Source organism: Anolis carolinensis, chromosome 1 (genome assembly GCF_035594765.1).
Source record: "Anolis carolinensis isolate JA03-04 chromosome 1, rAnoCar3.1.pri, whole genome shotgun sequence".
NCBI classification, from domain to species: Eukaryota; Metazoa; Chordata; class Lepidosauria; order Squamata; family Dactyloidae; genus Anolis; species Anolis carolinensis.
In genome coordinates, this window is record NC_085841.1 from 260,494,171 (window position 1) to 260,510,423 (window position 16,253).

Below are 16,253 nucleotides of genomic sequence, written 5' to 3' on the forward strand. Positions count from 1 at the left end.
GATTCATGCTCCAAAGAACTTATGACACACACAAATCAATGTGTAAGGAAAGTTTGATGAAAATCCTTTTCTGAAAGGAATTTAAAGTGGTTGGTTAGTCAGTGTATATTGTTTATGAGGAAACAAAACAACAATAATCAGAGTGATTGATGAATGGAAGGAAGACAGCAAAATCAGACTAGAAGCTTCAGTGGAATAAAGTGTGTAGAATTGTAATATTAGTGTGGAATTGCCCCATTTGTGTGGGTAATCCACACTAATGGCTCTATGCCCGTGTCTGGCAATTTTCATCTGCTAATCTCAAAGTGCTTTGCAGGGTTGGGTCAGCAGCATTTCTTTAATTTGGTTACCCGATGGAAAGATTATGGTTTGCTCATTACATTTAGGTATCAGATCGAGGATGCTATTGCATCACATTAATACAGTAATCTATGGGGCCATTATATTACAACTCCTGCTATATTTATTTATTTATTTGTTTGTTTGTTTATTTATTTATTTCCTACTTTGGGACTCAAGATGGTTTACAAAGGCTTTTTCCAAGGACTGGGACCCAATCCATACTAGGTCCTGGAACAGAGAGAAGCTCTCTATAAGGTTTCAAAACTTGTGCAGGATCATATAAAAATAACTATAAACTATCCCCAACATTCATAATATTAATTCAAAATGTCTCCTTGTCTTCTACTTCAGTAGCATCAGTTAGATTTTTCTTGCACTCATGGATGAAATTATTTCTGCTTGAAGCAACTCACATACTTTCCTACTCTTCTTCTTGTGTCTTCTATTCAGGACAAGGTTGCTTTGGTGCTTGGGTGGGGACAAAAGTTCATTCATTGCCCAGCAAGAATGGCTGGCAGTGCCTTTGTCCTTGTCTGTGAGAGAGAAACTTGAGCCGAGAGGGAATTTAAACCACAACAGCTGCAAAGGCAGGAAGGGAGGTGGATTTCAAGAAGCTGCCATTGACTTGCAGCAGGATAGGCATTCAAATGCAACAGGACTGACTTTCCCAGGGTTAACCTGTTGCCTGTCCATACCCCGTTCTTTATTAGACTGGTGTTGTAGACAAGAATCTTGGCTAAGATCTGCTTTAACAGTAAAAAGCAAGAGCAGGCACAGATTAAGATTAAGAGGAATCTGACCATATTTTTGACAATGCAGAGCAATTTTATATTATGTTCAGTGATACACATAACAAACATACATTGAGGCGTTGAGACCATTAATTAACATTGGCACTGAAGTAGAAGACTGAGGGCCTGTAGATTTTTCTGTCTTCCTTTGCCACCACTGGGCAAAACTGGGAGAAGCACCAATACTAATGTAGCACAGCAAAAAGACTCCAGCCAACATGAGAACATTTCTGGCAATCACAGGATCATAAAAGTGGAAGATTCAATCTTTCAAAAATCATTTAGTTTGTCTCCTGTTGCTGCAGGATGTCCATTGCAACAGTATACCTGATAAATGATTAGCCCTACTTCAAAATGTCTAATGGAGAGTGCCCTGTTCCTGTAGTCTGCATGTGCTTACATATACCATGCCACTTAAAAAAAAGAGTTCTAACATTCCCATAAACCAGTGGTTCCCAACCTTTTTTTGACCAGGGACCACTTTGACCAGGGACCACTTAACTGAGTACCACTTTCACCAGGAACCACTCTCCAACATTAGTACCAAAAGGGTTACAAATCCGTTTTTGTTCAACTTTAGATTTGGTTTGGTTATTTGGGATGCTGATTCAGAAAATGGCATTGGATAGACCACTTCAGCTCTAGTTTCTGCTACAGAGCATATGCCATCCAGTAGTCACCATCTGCTCGCCCAGAGAAACCCATATTTAATAATCTAGAGCTGATTTTCCTCACATGTCTCACGGACCTTATTTTAGATCTCGCGGCCCACAGGTTGGGAACCACTGCCATAAATCATCCCTTTGACATAAACCTGTAAGTGTTTTAGGAGCACCAACCATCCCAAACAAGGATTTGGGCAAAGCAAAACTGTGTGAACATATCTTAAGCATATTGCATAGCAGAAATGTTCAAATAAAAAAAGACATCACAATGTTTTCCAGACTGATAAATAGATAATGTTAGTAGGTAATCCTGCAACTCTTCATTTTTTCAAAAGTTTTCTGCTATAAGAATAAGAACGGCAAATCATGTTTTCCTGGAACACCATTTGGGCACCTTCACTATAATTCCCCTGCAATGTTTAATTAAAAGAGTGTATAGGTCAGTATATCTCACAGACTAATGATGTATCCAAAATCCCCTGAAATGTACAAGGTCCCTCCAGCAGATCAGCAGAAAATTCTGGCAGAAAGGTCAATGTGGAAAGCATTCCTTGTAGATATTATGTTTTACATTCACCAAGCATAATTATCTGAGACCACCTTCATTTGCGGAGTAAGTCGATTGAATAAGAATACCAAAATCCTCTCTGTCTTATGTTTCTTCATTTCATTTTTCACCAGATGCTTTTCAGAATCATCCCTTCCAATGCAGCTTGAAGTATGGGTCCAGTATTACCTCTATCATTATGACTACTGTTTCTTAAATCTTTCTGCAACTTCTGCTTTCTCATGTGCCTTCAAGTTGCTTGTTGACTTATGGTGACCCCTTTAAGGTTCATATGTCTTTTTAAAGCAAAGTATAATCAGAGATGGCTTGCCATTGCCTTCCTCTAAAATATACAATCTCATCAGATGGGCAGATTTTCCCATCATACACTGTTTGTTCTCCCCTTTCAGCACGGAACCCATTACATGATGCACATGTACTTCCAGAAGGGCTCCATGCCGAAAGAGGAGAGCAAGTGGCGTACTCTGCCACTGTGGCAACACAAAAGGCTTCCCGTGTTGTCTTAGGAGCAATGAGGGGAAGCCAGGCAGTGACACTTTCCTCCCTTCCCCCGAAATGGGGGTCAAGGAAAGATGGCGATGCAGGCATAGAGTCATGGATTCTCCATGCCCCCCACCAGGACTCCATGGATTTGCTATGATGTGTACCATGATACATGGGCCTTTGTGATGAGGACCTTAGTCTACAATGTCTTGTGTTCCTTGATGATCTCCCATCCAAATACTAAGTCTCTCCAATGATCGGAAAGGATCTGGTGCCTTCAGAGTCTTTAGAGCTTGCTTTCTCATGCTACTTTGGAAAGCAGAAACATATAGGTTTTGTCAGGGGAAAAGGACAATACCTATCCTCTATTTATTGCCCTGAAATCAACATCAACATTTGCCTGATGTTGAACGAGTCTTATGACCCCAGTGGGGTCGAGAAGGGGCTTCTCTGCGTTTCTCTGTGTGGCTGTCACACTGCTGACAGAGTCCCCCGGAGCCCATGAGATGATGCAGGGCTACTTCCAGTGGAGCTCCATGCCAGCAGTGTTCTGGCAGCGTGCCAGCAGCACAGAGAAACAGAGTCCTAAGGAGTCAAGTGTGCATCCAACTCCTCATAGAAGCAGCCAGGGAGGAATGTTTGATGTTTTAATGTTCTGATGTTTAAATTGTTCTGATTGTAATGCATTTGTTTATTTATCAATATGTATAAGTATATGTGGCATCTAATTGTTGCATGTGTAAGGCCGCTGTGAGTCCCCTTCGGAGTTAAGAAGGGCGGGGTACAAGTGTGGTAAAAAAAAAAAAAAAAATAAGCCAGGGACAGAGAGGAAATGTCATGGGAAGGGATCCCAGGACCCATGATGATAAGGGAACACAGTGTTACACTGCTCCATGGTTCCCCCACCGTCTCTCAGCTTCTTGGCCTCAATGTGATGAGGTCCTTAATGAGCCTTTCAACCATCTATGTAAATGATGAAAATATGTTGCCTAAATAGCAGTTTACTGGTAACTTGTATAAGTGTTGAAGCGTTAATGTAAACATGTGAAGGAAAAGGGGAGGTCTCTCTTTCAGTCTATAACTCTTACAAAGATCTCATTTTACATCTGAAGCAGCAGCAGCTGGTTAGTCCCATATCAGCTGGGTGGGTTCCAGTCCAGACCTAAAAGGAACCATCCAAAGTGCTGAAACACTACCAAAGCAGGTCCTGCACCTAGGCTAATCCAAACCCCAGAGTAGATTCAACTGACATCAGAGATACCAGCGTCACCAATTTGAGACAGAGAATATCAGCACTGGGATCTCTGCATGGATTCAATGTATAAGAAACAATGAATCAGCAGACGTTACACCTGGAACGGACTTTGGACATAATTTAAGATGATTCAGAGATTTTGTCCCAAGACTAGACATTTAAAGCTGCAAGGCATGTTTATGCAATGGTCACCGCTGGGTGACCTTGTCTCAGACCTACTTCCCACAAATACCAATCAGTTTTTTGCCATGAGTAATGAGCAAATGACCTCACAGTATTCTGTTACTCTACGTTGGTGGGTGACAAGAATAGCAAAAAGATAGGAGAATTGTCTATCCTATCCCCAGACATTACAGAAATATAGCCATGTTTTTCAAGTTATTTGATATGGTAAACCAACAAGGATATGTTTCTAAAGTGCCAGGGCCCAGTGTCATGCTATTATTATTATTATTATTATTATTATTATTATTATTATTATTATTATTATTCCACAAAGTTTCCTCAAAATTAGCCATAGAACAACAGCTGATGGCTTGTGGTCTTACACTATTCTATACATCAGTGATTCTCAACCTGGGGTCCCCAGATGTTTTTGGCCTACAACTACCAGAAATCCCAGCCAATTTACCAGCTGTTAGGATTTCTGGGAGTTAAAGGCCAAAAACATCTGGGGACCCCAGGTTAAGAACCACTGCTATAGATCAATGAAAGAAGCACTGAATGAGAGCAATGTGTCATCTTTAAAGCTGCTCCCCAAATTTCTAATGTGCATAGTTTTCCAGGTATTTAAAACAGGAATCAGAATATATATATATATATATATATATATATATATATATATATATTCCTATTTTTCTCCCCTGTCTATATTCTTTTATCTGCGACATTATTTTTGTTTCAAATAAATGGGGCTATTAAAACGAATCTTCTTATGAAAGCATAAAAAAGCAAAAGCTCAATTAGGTTTGAGCACATTCCCAGAAACTGTTGAGTTGTAAACCTTATCCTGCTTCTGATTCATGAACAACCACACATTGCATGCCTCAGTTTCCCAATCGTTAACAGAGACACACTCTTTACTAATGAGGTCTCCTTAATTTGGGAGTGCTTTCTTAACCCAGAGGGATTATTCATGCCATCTCTGCATGTTTAAGATCTAAATACTCAGCACTCTGTGCTGCGCACTGCCAAATTTAAAAAGCGAAGAAGGGCTATTATGATGATTAACGCACTAAGCACATCCAGAGCATCTTTCATCTGGACATCTGACAGCGATTCACAAATGCTACTTAATTATTATTTGGCTAGAGGAGACCACCCAAGGGGAAAACCATCTTATGGAACATTGGGCATCCTGGTGATTGTCCCTTGCAAGCCTTAGGCGGGCACATTTACAAGAAGAATATGCTGTTTTCCTTAGAGATGAATGTACCAGCCTAGCTTTGTGCAAAAGAGAAGTGCATGGACTGCCAGTCAGATTTTTACTGTTAGCATTAAGGTTCTTATTGTGTTCAAAATGTCTCTTCCGAGCCAGTACGGTGCATGCATATATATATATATATCCCCAAAAGCAAAGCAGCTGGTGCACAAAGGCTGGGGAATGCAAGCCTGTCTTCTGGTCTAGCCAATTATTCTAAATGTTTTCTTGACATAACCAGGGTGGGGAATGTCTTTTGGCTGTTCCTCGCTATGTAAATAGCTGCAGGTGGCCAGGGATAACATGATCAAATAGAGACCAACAACTTGGATTGCATACACAGAGAGAAAATGAATAGGCTATTTTAGGGTTAGGCCTACAGGCATTCACAGTGTGACATGCTGTTTACTGCCAGCAATTCTAAGTGACTGTAGGAGCCAGCATCTTCTCTCTCTTTTTAAGGGTTAAGTAGTTTTGTGGAATGGTGAGAAAGTAATAGTTATGATTGCCTGTAAGCATTCAGTTAAACTAGCAGAGGCCAGTCACCAACTCTGCAAGTATATCAGGGAGGGGCAGCTGGGGAGGGAATAAGAGGGCCATTTCCTACCCCAATCCCACACAACCTCCTTCCAAGGCCACTTCCAATATTTCAGGAATGACATTACAAGAAATTGCAGATATATGGCCAGTTCCTGCAATTGGGATGAATTGGAAGATGGTGAAGAAAACAATAAAACATTATTTTTTGTGATTGTTTGAGTGTTTTTGTTAAGCTTTTTAGATGAAAAAGCTTATTTTGGAGAGATTCAGGGGTCTCCAGGGAGATTTGGAGCTTTTCCCACCCTGTGTAATAGAGATGCAACAAACAAAAGGAAGTCCCATAAAGAGTGAAAATTCTCACCAACAGCAGGGGGAGGAAGGAGCAGCAGGGAGTCTGGTAAGATTCCATAGGTACAGGCAAACAGCAGCAACCTGTTGGGTGATGGTGGTTACAGGAGTGATGGATTTGGCATTCTTGTGTGAAAACAAATAAGCCTTTAGGCAATGATAGATGGGGGCATTGCCAGCCCTGATTAGGCAGGACAGATTGGCCATTCATTTCACCACAATAGACTTATGTTGCCTGCAAGTGTATTAATCCTCTGAGTGAAGATCTAAAGGTAAAGGTTTTCCCCTGACGTTAAGTCCAGTCACGTCTGACTCTGGGGGTTGGTGCTCATTTCCATTTCTAAGCCGAAGAGCCAGCATTGTCCGTAGACACCTCCAAGGCCATGTGGCCGGCATGACTGCATGGAGCGCCGTTACCTTCCCACCGGGGCGGTACCTATTGATCTACTCACATTGGCATGTTTTTGAACTGCTAGGTTGGCAGGAGCTGGAGCTAACAGCGGCCGCTCCCGGGGCTTGAACCTGGGACCTTTCGGTCTCCAGCTCAGTGCTTTAACGCACTTCGCCACCGGGGCTCCTTTTAGTGAAGATCTAAAACCTACTTAATACTACACCTAGAATTATCCCATCTAATTTCATTCAACTATGCCAGCAACTCGAACTCAAAGTTTCTGGCTTATGGAGCTGTATGAAACTCCTGTTGGTTTTTGGTGAACAGCAGAGGACCTTGGGGTGTAGTGACCGTGAGGCCATTTCTGCCTTTGGCATTATACTTCTCTCACCAAATATGTCATCCAGATTGATCGAAGGCGGAGCAGGGGCTGCAGACTCCTGCATACCCAAAGGAAGGGAAAATGGAGAGGGCTCCTGTAACTGTAATAGTTGTGTACAGAGTGAAGAGTTCCCTGTGTGTTGCCTGTCACCCAGTTATGTGACAAGCAGCCACACTTGCTGAAATTCCCTTTTCCACATAGGTGTTAAAAGTACCAGAGCACTCTCCAGTTTTTCATTTGGAAATCCTATTCACATTCCCCCAGCTTGGCGCTTTTCTTTGGATGCCTAAACTGTATTTCTAAATGGTTCCACTGAAACTTTAAGTTGCTCCAATGTGGCGACGGAAAAATGTCTTGGCTGAATTGGGTTGAGGTGGGTTAGGGACAACATCCTCATTTTGTCTCCTGTGGCTCTATCCCTGAGTGGAGTCCTGCCAAGGTCTGCTGTGCCTCTAGCAGTTCCCTTTGCAAGAAAAAGACCCTTTGAAGTATTGCACGGACAAATTTGATGGGAAAATGCATTGTTGTGGGGCATAGAATTCTTCATTACCTGTCCGGACGTATCTCCCTCTATGATCCACCTTGAAGTTTAAGATAGTTGGGGGGAGGGGGCTGTTCTTGGTCCCACCACCCTCACAAGCACAATTGGTGGGGACAAGAGACATGGCCTTCACAGTGGTGGCCCCTCGACTATGGAACTCCTCCCCAGCAAAATCAGAGCAGCCCCCCTCACTCCTGACGTTCAGGAAGAAAGTAAAAACCTCGTTATGGAACCAAGCTTTTGGCTAGCAAGTTAGTGCAATATGAGTATATGGAATTGTGAAATGACTAATGGAACGGCCTTGGATTTGATTCTGGATGGCATGATTTTAATAATTGTTTTAATATTGCTGCTGATTTTTGGTTTTAATGTATGTTTATTTTTACTGTATCTATGTATATGCATGGCATCAAATTGCTGCCTTTTTGGAAGGCCGCTCTGAGTCCCCCTTTTGGGGTGAGAAGGGTGGGATATAAAAGTAAGTAGGTAAAGGTTTCCCCTGAAATTAAGTCTAGTCATGTCTGACTCTGGAGGTTGGTGCTCATCTCAATTTCTAAGTCAAAGAGCCGGCGTTGTCCATAGACACCTCCAAGGTGGCTGGAGCAGTACCTATTGATCTACTCACATTTGCATGTTTTCGAACTGCTAGGTTGGCAGAAGCTGGGGTGACAGGGGGAGCTCACTCTGCTCCCTGGATTTGAACCACCGACCTTTCGGTCAGCAAGTTCAGCAGCTCAGCATTTTAATCTGTTGCGTCACCAGGGGTTCCTGATATAAATGTAGTAAATACAGTAGAATCATAGAATCATAGAATAGTAGAGTTGGAAGAGACCTTATGGGCCATCCAGTCCAACCCCCTGCTAAGAAGCAGGAAATCGCATTCAAAGCACCCCCGACAGATGGCCATCCAGCCTCTGCTTAAAAGCCTCCAAAGAAGGAGCCTCCACCACAGCCCAGGGGAGAGAGTTCCACTGTCGAACAGCTCTCACAGTGAGGAAGTTCTTCCTGATGTTCAGATGGAATCTCCTTTCCTGTAGTTTGAAGCCATTGTTCCGCATCCTAGTCTCCAGGGCAGCAGAAAACAAGCTTGCTCCCTCCTCCCTATGACTTCCCCTCACATATTTGTACATGGCTATCATGTCTCCTCTCAGCCTTCTCTTTTGCAGGCTAAACATGCCCAGCTCTTTAAGCCGCTCTTCATAGGGCTTGTTCTCCAGACCCTTAATCATTTTAGTCGCCCTCCTCTGGACGCTTTCCAGCTTGTCAACATCTCCCTTCAACTGCGGTGCCCAAAATTGGACGCAGTATTCCAGGTGTGGTCTGACCAAGGCAGAATAGAGGGGGAGCATGGATCTAGATGCTATACCCCTATTTATGCAGGCCAGAATCCCGTTGGCTTTTTTAGTAGAGTCTCACTTATCCAACATGCGCTTATCCAACATTCTGGATTGCCTTTTAGTAGTCAATGTTTTCGTAGTCAATATTTTCAATACATTGTGATATTTTTGTACTAAATTTGTAAATACAGTAATTACTACGTAGCATTACTGCGTATTGAACTACTTTTTCTGTCAAATTTGTTGTTAAACATGATGTTTTGGTGCTTAATTTGTAAAATCATAACCTAATTTGGTGTTTAATAGGCTTTCCTTAATCTCTCCTTATTATCCAACATATTCGCTTATCCAATGTTCTGCCGGCCCATTTATGTTGGATGAGTGAGACTCTACTGTAAATAAATTCATTGGGTTGGGGACAATACCCTCGTGGTGTCCCCTAGTAGCTATATAATTAGCGTCATAGAAATAATGGTTTGGCATTTAGCATTTCTGCTTCACCCTTTGCTAGGAAAAAAAAATCCTCTGAGGTACTTTCACAACTTCAAGATATTACCTTTGGGGGGGGTACAATTCCCAGAATCTGGTCATGCTGGCGGGGGAGATTGATATTCCCCCAAAATTGACTTTTGTAACCTCTGTTCCTGGACCAGGAGGAGAAGGGCGGAAGCCTCCTGGGCTTTGACCCGGTGGGTCTCCCTGAGCCCAGCCTTGGCCCTGCCTGCCCTGCGAGGGAGTGATTTCTTCTCAAACGCAAGGGCAGGGCAGGGAGCCGAGGCGGGCCTCTCCTGCCTTTCTGCGCCTGGTTGTCCCGCAGCTCAGCCAGGCCGGAGAGAGCCGGGGGAGGGTGCTTCAACTAAGGCCCACAGACTCTGTCCCATCCCGAGGAAGCGGAGGGGCGGCTGTATGGGAGGAAGGAAAAGGGAGGCAGGCAGGTAGGCTGGCAGGTAAGCCCTGGAGGCGCAGCCGCACCCAGAACCGCTTCGGCGAGTTTCCCCGCCGAGGAGGTGCAAAGAAGGGCCCCTCGCATCCGGGGCATTCCACCTTAAAACAGCCCCGGGCCTCACCTGCTGAAGGTGGAGCCGCTCTTCTCCGCCTTGCCGAAGCCTGTCCCGCCGCGGAGGTCAGTCAGTCAGTCAGAGTGAGTGAGTGAGTGGCGGGGCGAGGCAGGAGGGGAGGGAGTGCCGGGCTCAGGAAGCCGAGCCCTGCGCGAAGAAACTTTCCGGCGGCCTGCCTGAGTCAGCGAGGGCGGGCCCGGCAGACACCTGGCCTTACCTGGGACGCAGCGCGAGCCCTTGCCTCCCTTTGCCCGCGCGCCTTTGGGCTCAGAGAACAGGGCGCGAGGAAGCCCCCGAGGAGCGGGACCCCACACGGACGGAGCGGGCGGGAAGGAAGGAAGGAAGGAAGGAAGGAAGGAAGGAAGGAAGGGCCACACAGCGGGGCCCATGCAGGAGACTAACTTCTTCTTGTCGGCCCTGCAGCCGGAGGATGGCGTCTGCTCCCTGGCACTGCCCTCGGACCAGCAGCTGGACAGGAAGGGCAAGGAGGCGCCCGACAGCGAGCAGCTCAAGAGCGCCCGGGTGCAGGAGCAGGTCCGCCTGCGGATGCTGCAGAAGAGCCACTCCATGCCCCGCGCCAACGGGGCCGCCCACGACTACGACGAGCTCAAAGGTAGGCCGGGAAAAGGGGGCGGGGAGGGGGGCAAGGGGGGGGGGGCTCTGGAGCCAAAGGAGGGAACCAGTCAGGGGCCCCTAGGGGTCACACTTGTGCACCCCCCCAGGTGCTTGCACCTTCAACACCCAGAAGGCCCAGCCAGCTTGGCCCATGCCAAGGAATTCTGGGGGCTGAAGCCCAAAACACTTGAAGGGCCACATGTTTGACACCTCAGGGGTCTATCTGGTCTTAGAAACTAAGCAGAGCCAGCCCAGGTTAGCACATGGAAAGGAGACCCTCAAAGAATACCACATGCTGAAGGTTATCTCGCAGAGGAAGGAACTGGCCAAACCTCCTCCAAGTACAGTAGAGTCTCACTTATCCAACATAAACGGGCCGGCAGAATGTTGGATAAGCGAATATGTTGGATAATAAGGAGGGATTAAGAAAAAGCCTATTAAACATCAAATTAGGTTATGATTTTACAAATGAAGCACCAAAACATCATATTAGACAACAAATTTGGCAGAAAAAATAGTTCAATACACAGTAATGCTATGTAGTAATTACTGTATTTATGAATTTAGCACCAAAATATCACGATATATTGAAAACATTGACTACAAAAATGCGTTGGATAATCCAGAACGTTGGATAAGCGAGTCTTGGATAAGTGAGACTCTACTGTATGTATAAATAAACTTGATTTCTAGACCGCCCTCTCTCCCCAGAGGGACTCAAGGCGATTTAGATGCAAATAATAATAATAACTACTTTATTATATCCCGCCCCATCTCCTCAGGAGGACTCGGAGCGGCTTACATGGGGACCGAGCCCAGCAATATACAATAAACGATAAAATACAATAAAATACAACATAAAATACATTTCAATTTCAACAAATTAATGCATCAAGACTATCAAAACAACATCACACAATAAAAGCGTAGACGGTAGCCAAGGGTAACATAATGGCTAACATTCGATGCCAGAAGTACATCATACGATATCAAAAAATGAAAAATAATATTAACAGATTTGTTACTTTCAGCAAAACTTTGCCTAAGAAAATTCTATGGAGTACACAAGAATACCATAAGTGACAACTTCAAGGCACATACATGCCATCTCAGTCAGCATAGCAACTGGGAGACTATAGCCAATTGACACCTCAAAGTCACCTTTTTGTAGTCTCCCCCCCCAAATCACTTTCCCCAAACTCTGAAAATATAGCACCTCTTATGTGTCTAGTGATATCTCAATGGCACAGATGGGACTGTTGTAGGGACAGCCTTTGTGTAGAGCACAACCTGTGGTCCTCTATAGGTCAGCTGTTCCCAACCTTTGGTCCTCCAGGTGTTTTGGACTTCAACTCCCAGAAATCCCAGCCAGATAACTAGCTGTTAGGAATTGTGGGAGATGAAGTCCAAAGCACCCAGAGGACCAACGGTTGGGAACCACTGCTCTAAGTGTTTTGGACTTCTGCTCCCAGAATTCTGGCTAGGACTCTGGGAGTTGGAGTCCCAAACACCTGGAGGACCACATGTCGTGCAGGTCTGGTGTAGACCTTGAGAGCAGTCAGCATTTTACAAACCCTGAGAGGTGTTTACAGCTTCTTTCATGGAAGGCAGGATGACATCACATCACCGAGTCTGCTTGGTCAATGCTTGTTGGCCACCCACTGAGTTGATGGGCATGCAAGGTGAGCTGTGAAGCTTGGGGCCCTTTGACTTTCAAAGTTCATACTCCTCACCTCTACACTACACCCTTTTCTGCTTGCTGAGTGAACTCTTCACACTTCCTTTGTCTCCTATTCAACACAACTTAAAATGGGGGAGATGGTGATTGTGGAGGGGAGGGGTTGGCCTGCTTGTGCTGCTTCAAGGAACAGGGCTATGTTGGGAAAGCAGACTTAAGGAGAGCAATAGCAACAGTCTGTGTTGTTTCCACAGGGTTGCTGTTGTGCCTCATTCACACCACTGCGAAGGAGGGAAGTCTGGTCTAACAAGTTACCTTCTACTTGTGACCTTCATGTTATTGTTTTCATTTTGGCCTTAACAACAGAAAACTATTGAGGAAGCAAGACAGAATAGCTGTTTGATGTTTCTTGATTAATAGCTCCAGGAGTCTTGGAAACATCTCCCAGGAAGTTGGTGCGCACCTTCCCAGCAACTAAACATCTCTTAGCCATTGAAATGTGACCCAGTGCAGAATGAGATAGAGATTAGTCTGTCCTAATTGAGAAAGGAGGAGTTGCTCTAGGTTTCACCAATTTGCTCCCTTAGTTTCACTCCAGATGTCTATCAACCACTAGCCTATTCCTAGTGACTGATCTTGCACTTAACTGCTTCCAGCAACTCATTTCACTACTCTTTTGCTTCTTTTTACTCTAGCAAAACAATAATTCTATGAGGTTCCATTCTGCCAGTGATTGCATTATGCTTAGCTGTATCAATCGAGCTTAGATTGCCCTTCCCTGGTTTTGAGAGAGATAATCCTTGTTCTTTCAAGAAGCAGAATGCTTATTTATCTTTGTTTTGAGTGGATAATTGGCTTAATCTGAGGATATGAAGTCAAGTTGCCCTGGTGCATTTTAGTGTCAAGGACAATAGCAAAGTGCACTTTTGTTTAAGTTTCCCAACCACACCATTCATCCTGCAGGAGAGATTGAGAATATCTGACTATTCAAAGCCTTTGGTCTTGAGAAGCCTCAGTCAGCACAACTGGGGGAATTGTTGCCTAAAAGTATCTGGAGGACAGCTTTTAAAGTAAAGAACTACACTCTGAAACATACTTTGCATGTATCCGTTTCCAAAAAAATACATTTAAATTGGTGAGATACCAATGGATTAAGTGAGACTGGGAGCCCAATCTGAAGCATGTTTACTCAGAAAAAATTACCCCATTGAGTTTCACTGGATGTACTCCTAGTTAAGTGCAAAGGAAGCACTGGAGGCATTCCAATGAACTTGATGGATAAATGCAATGGATGTTTGAATTCACACTTTTCATACTCTTTATCACTCACTATCTATTTTCTAATGTTGAATCAGTGGAGAGAGATAATAATAATGATAATAATAACTTTATTTATAACCTGACCTATCTCCCCAAAGAGGCCCAGGGCAATTTCCAACAAAGGATGGCAAACATTCAGTGCCATAAAACAATACAAAATGAACAAATAGCCCCATGAATAAAACATCTAAAACAAATTATAAAAACTACTTACAAAGTTTAAATAATTAAATAAAACATATAAATCTATTAAACCTAAAAAGTACCAAAACTAATCAGTTTAAAAACAATTAAAATAGTTATATAATTTATCCACCATCAACAAGCCAAAGTAAGGTGCCATGTTCTAGCCAACAGATTACTTCTGATTACTGTCTATTTTTCTTTCCTACCCTTGTGATTTTTCTTGCCACGTCTGTAGTTATGGTTGGGCTGCCAGATGCCACTGTTCTGAAAAGAGTTGTACCTGTTGTATACTTACCAGTCAGACAGTTAATACCGCTATGGAGCATCTGTGGGAAGAAAGAAAGAAATGTTCAGCAAAATTATAGTCTTGAAATCTTTCCAATTTTCTAAATGGCACCAGTCACAATTATGTTTTCACTAATTACTACATTCCATACTGTCACACCTGAAAAGGCTACCGTGTTTGGAGAAACTAAGGAAGTATCTTTTAGAATGGAAGTAAGAACTATCTTTGACGCATCCTCATTTTGTTTTTACCCCTTTAGATTGGAATTCAAGGATTGCAATTGAGATATTAGGAGAGGTTGCTGTTTATAATGTATGACTAACTGCCATACTGAAAACTTTTTAGTCATGTAAACAGCTTGGCACCCAAACCAGGGCAGGCTTTCGGTATTGTACAAATTCTCTGGCTGCACAATATGGTTAATTTAGCCTAAAATCCTGAGCTCAGTTTTTAGGTTCAGCTGCAACTGTCCTTGCTGGAAATAACAACGGCTTAGTCTCTTAGATTTAAATCCAATTGTTACTCCCAGCTAGAGCACACTCACTAAAGCAATCCAATTTACATTAGTATAATTTAGCATTTAGCAGTTGATTCAATGTGTCTGTTTCAGCTGGAACTACAATTGAAATAAGAGCAAAACATTGAGAATATGTAGCCTTCCAGATGTTTTTGGACTGCCACCTCCAGCAGCCTTAGCTGTACAGCTGATGAAGAGCAATACTGGGATTGGGTTGCAGTTCAGGAAAATAATTCCCAATGATTTAGGCTTTAGGGTTTAACTTCTCAGTGTCTCTTAGCACGTCTACCCTGGGGCAAGCTGAAGGCATTGTATCCCATCCTATATTGTGGGTTCTCTATCTGAATCAAAGCTGCAATTCACTATTCTGGAGAAATGTTCAGTTTATCCTTTGGTTTGAATACATTCTGCCTAGTGACTTCCCCAGCACGACCTAGTTCAAGTATTGCATTTGTCATTGTCTCACAACCTGTGAAATGGGAATAGCAACATTCCTGGCTTTAGAAACCCATTGAGAGATAATTTGATTAGTATCTTTGCAGTAGTCTGATACTGCTGGATGGCGGCAGCTCTATGGCGCTGGGTTTTGTTATTGCCTCTCCTTTGAACTGTGCTGAGATTTTGCTTGATTGCCAGAGGGCAGGTAGCTCTTGGGCACACCTGGAGCACACTTTCTTTGTGACTGCATCCACCCTTTGATCTATCAGTCTGAATCTAATTACAGAGTCTAATCTCACACCCTGCCTTGGTATGTCTGTTTTACTCAATGATATGCTCTCCCGTAGACTGACAGGTGTATGGTAACAGGTTACAGAAAGAAGATCCTAGTTCCTGGCTGCAGTCTCTATTGAGTACATGCCTCTACAACACTAGATAGCAAGCTCAAACTAGAATGAAATCTTGCTCATCTTTGAATTCATACAGTGGACAGGATTCATTAATTCTGACTTAAGGCATTATTGGCCTAGGATCCACCACAATAAATCTGTCCCATTATCCTCCTGTATCAGAATTCTTTTATGTGATTCAGATATCTATCTGGGTGCTGGTTTAAATTTGGAACTGAATTGTTTAATTAAGGTTTGTGCTGTCAGGCTATACCCTGGGTATAGCAGAGCCGTGGGTCTTCAGCTGATACCACATATTCAACAGCTTTAGCTTTACAATGAAAATAATAATTTCAGATCAGCAATATTACTTCCTACTAGAGCAGTGGTTCCTAACCTGCGGTCCCCAGATATTTTTGGCCTACAACTCCCATAAATCCTAACAGCCGGTAAACTGGCTGGGATTTCTGGGAGTTGTAGGCCAAAAACATCTGGGGACCCCAGGTTGAGAACCACTGTACTAGAGGCTGGAAGATAGTAGATGCACTGATACATTTCAGAACAGAACTTTAGCTTTCACCAGAAGATAGAAATATTTATTTGGGCTACGACTCCCAGAATCCTCCAACAAGCATGGCTGAGATATTCTGGGAGTGGTAGTTTAAAAAGTAAGCTTTCTAAATTCTGTCTTTCATAGTTCAAA

The 16,253-nt window shown here is 43.5% G+C and overlaps 1 protein-coding gene and 1 long non-coding RNA gene across 4 annotated transcripts in view; one reads left to right on the forward strand and one right to left on the reverse strand.

Moving 5' to 3' along the window:
* The window catches only part of LOC134295348 (uncharacterized), a 34,723-nt gene extending 24,254 nt beyond the window's left edge, over positions 1-10,469 (reverse strand). For both annotated transcript variants that reach the window (XR_010001893.1, XR_010001892.1), the window contains exon 1: positions 10,131-10,469. This is a non-coding gene — a long non-coding RNA (uncharacterized LOC134295348). The remainder of the gene's footprint in view (positions 1-10,130) is intronic.
* Positions 1-16,253, forward strand: part of pkp3 (plakophilin 3) — an 82,426-nt gene that overhangs the window by 18,242 nt on the left and 47,931 nt on the right. The window contains exon 2 of one of the 2 annotated variants that reach the window (XM_016993682.2): positions 10,545-10,734. In XM_016993682.2, the coding sequence (XP_016849171.2) occupies positions 10,545-10,734 (190 nt within the window). Of the gene's footprint in view, positions 1-10,471; positions 10,735-16,253 lie in introns of those variants that run through there. The other variant, XM_062967520.1, reaches the window with a different exon arrangement.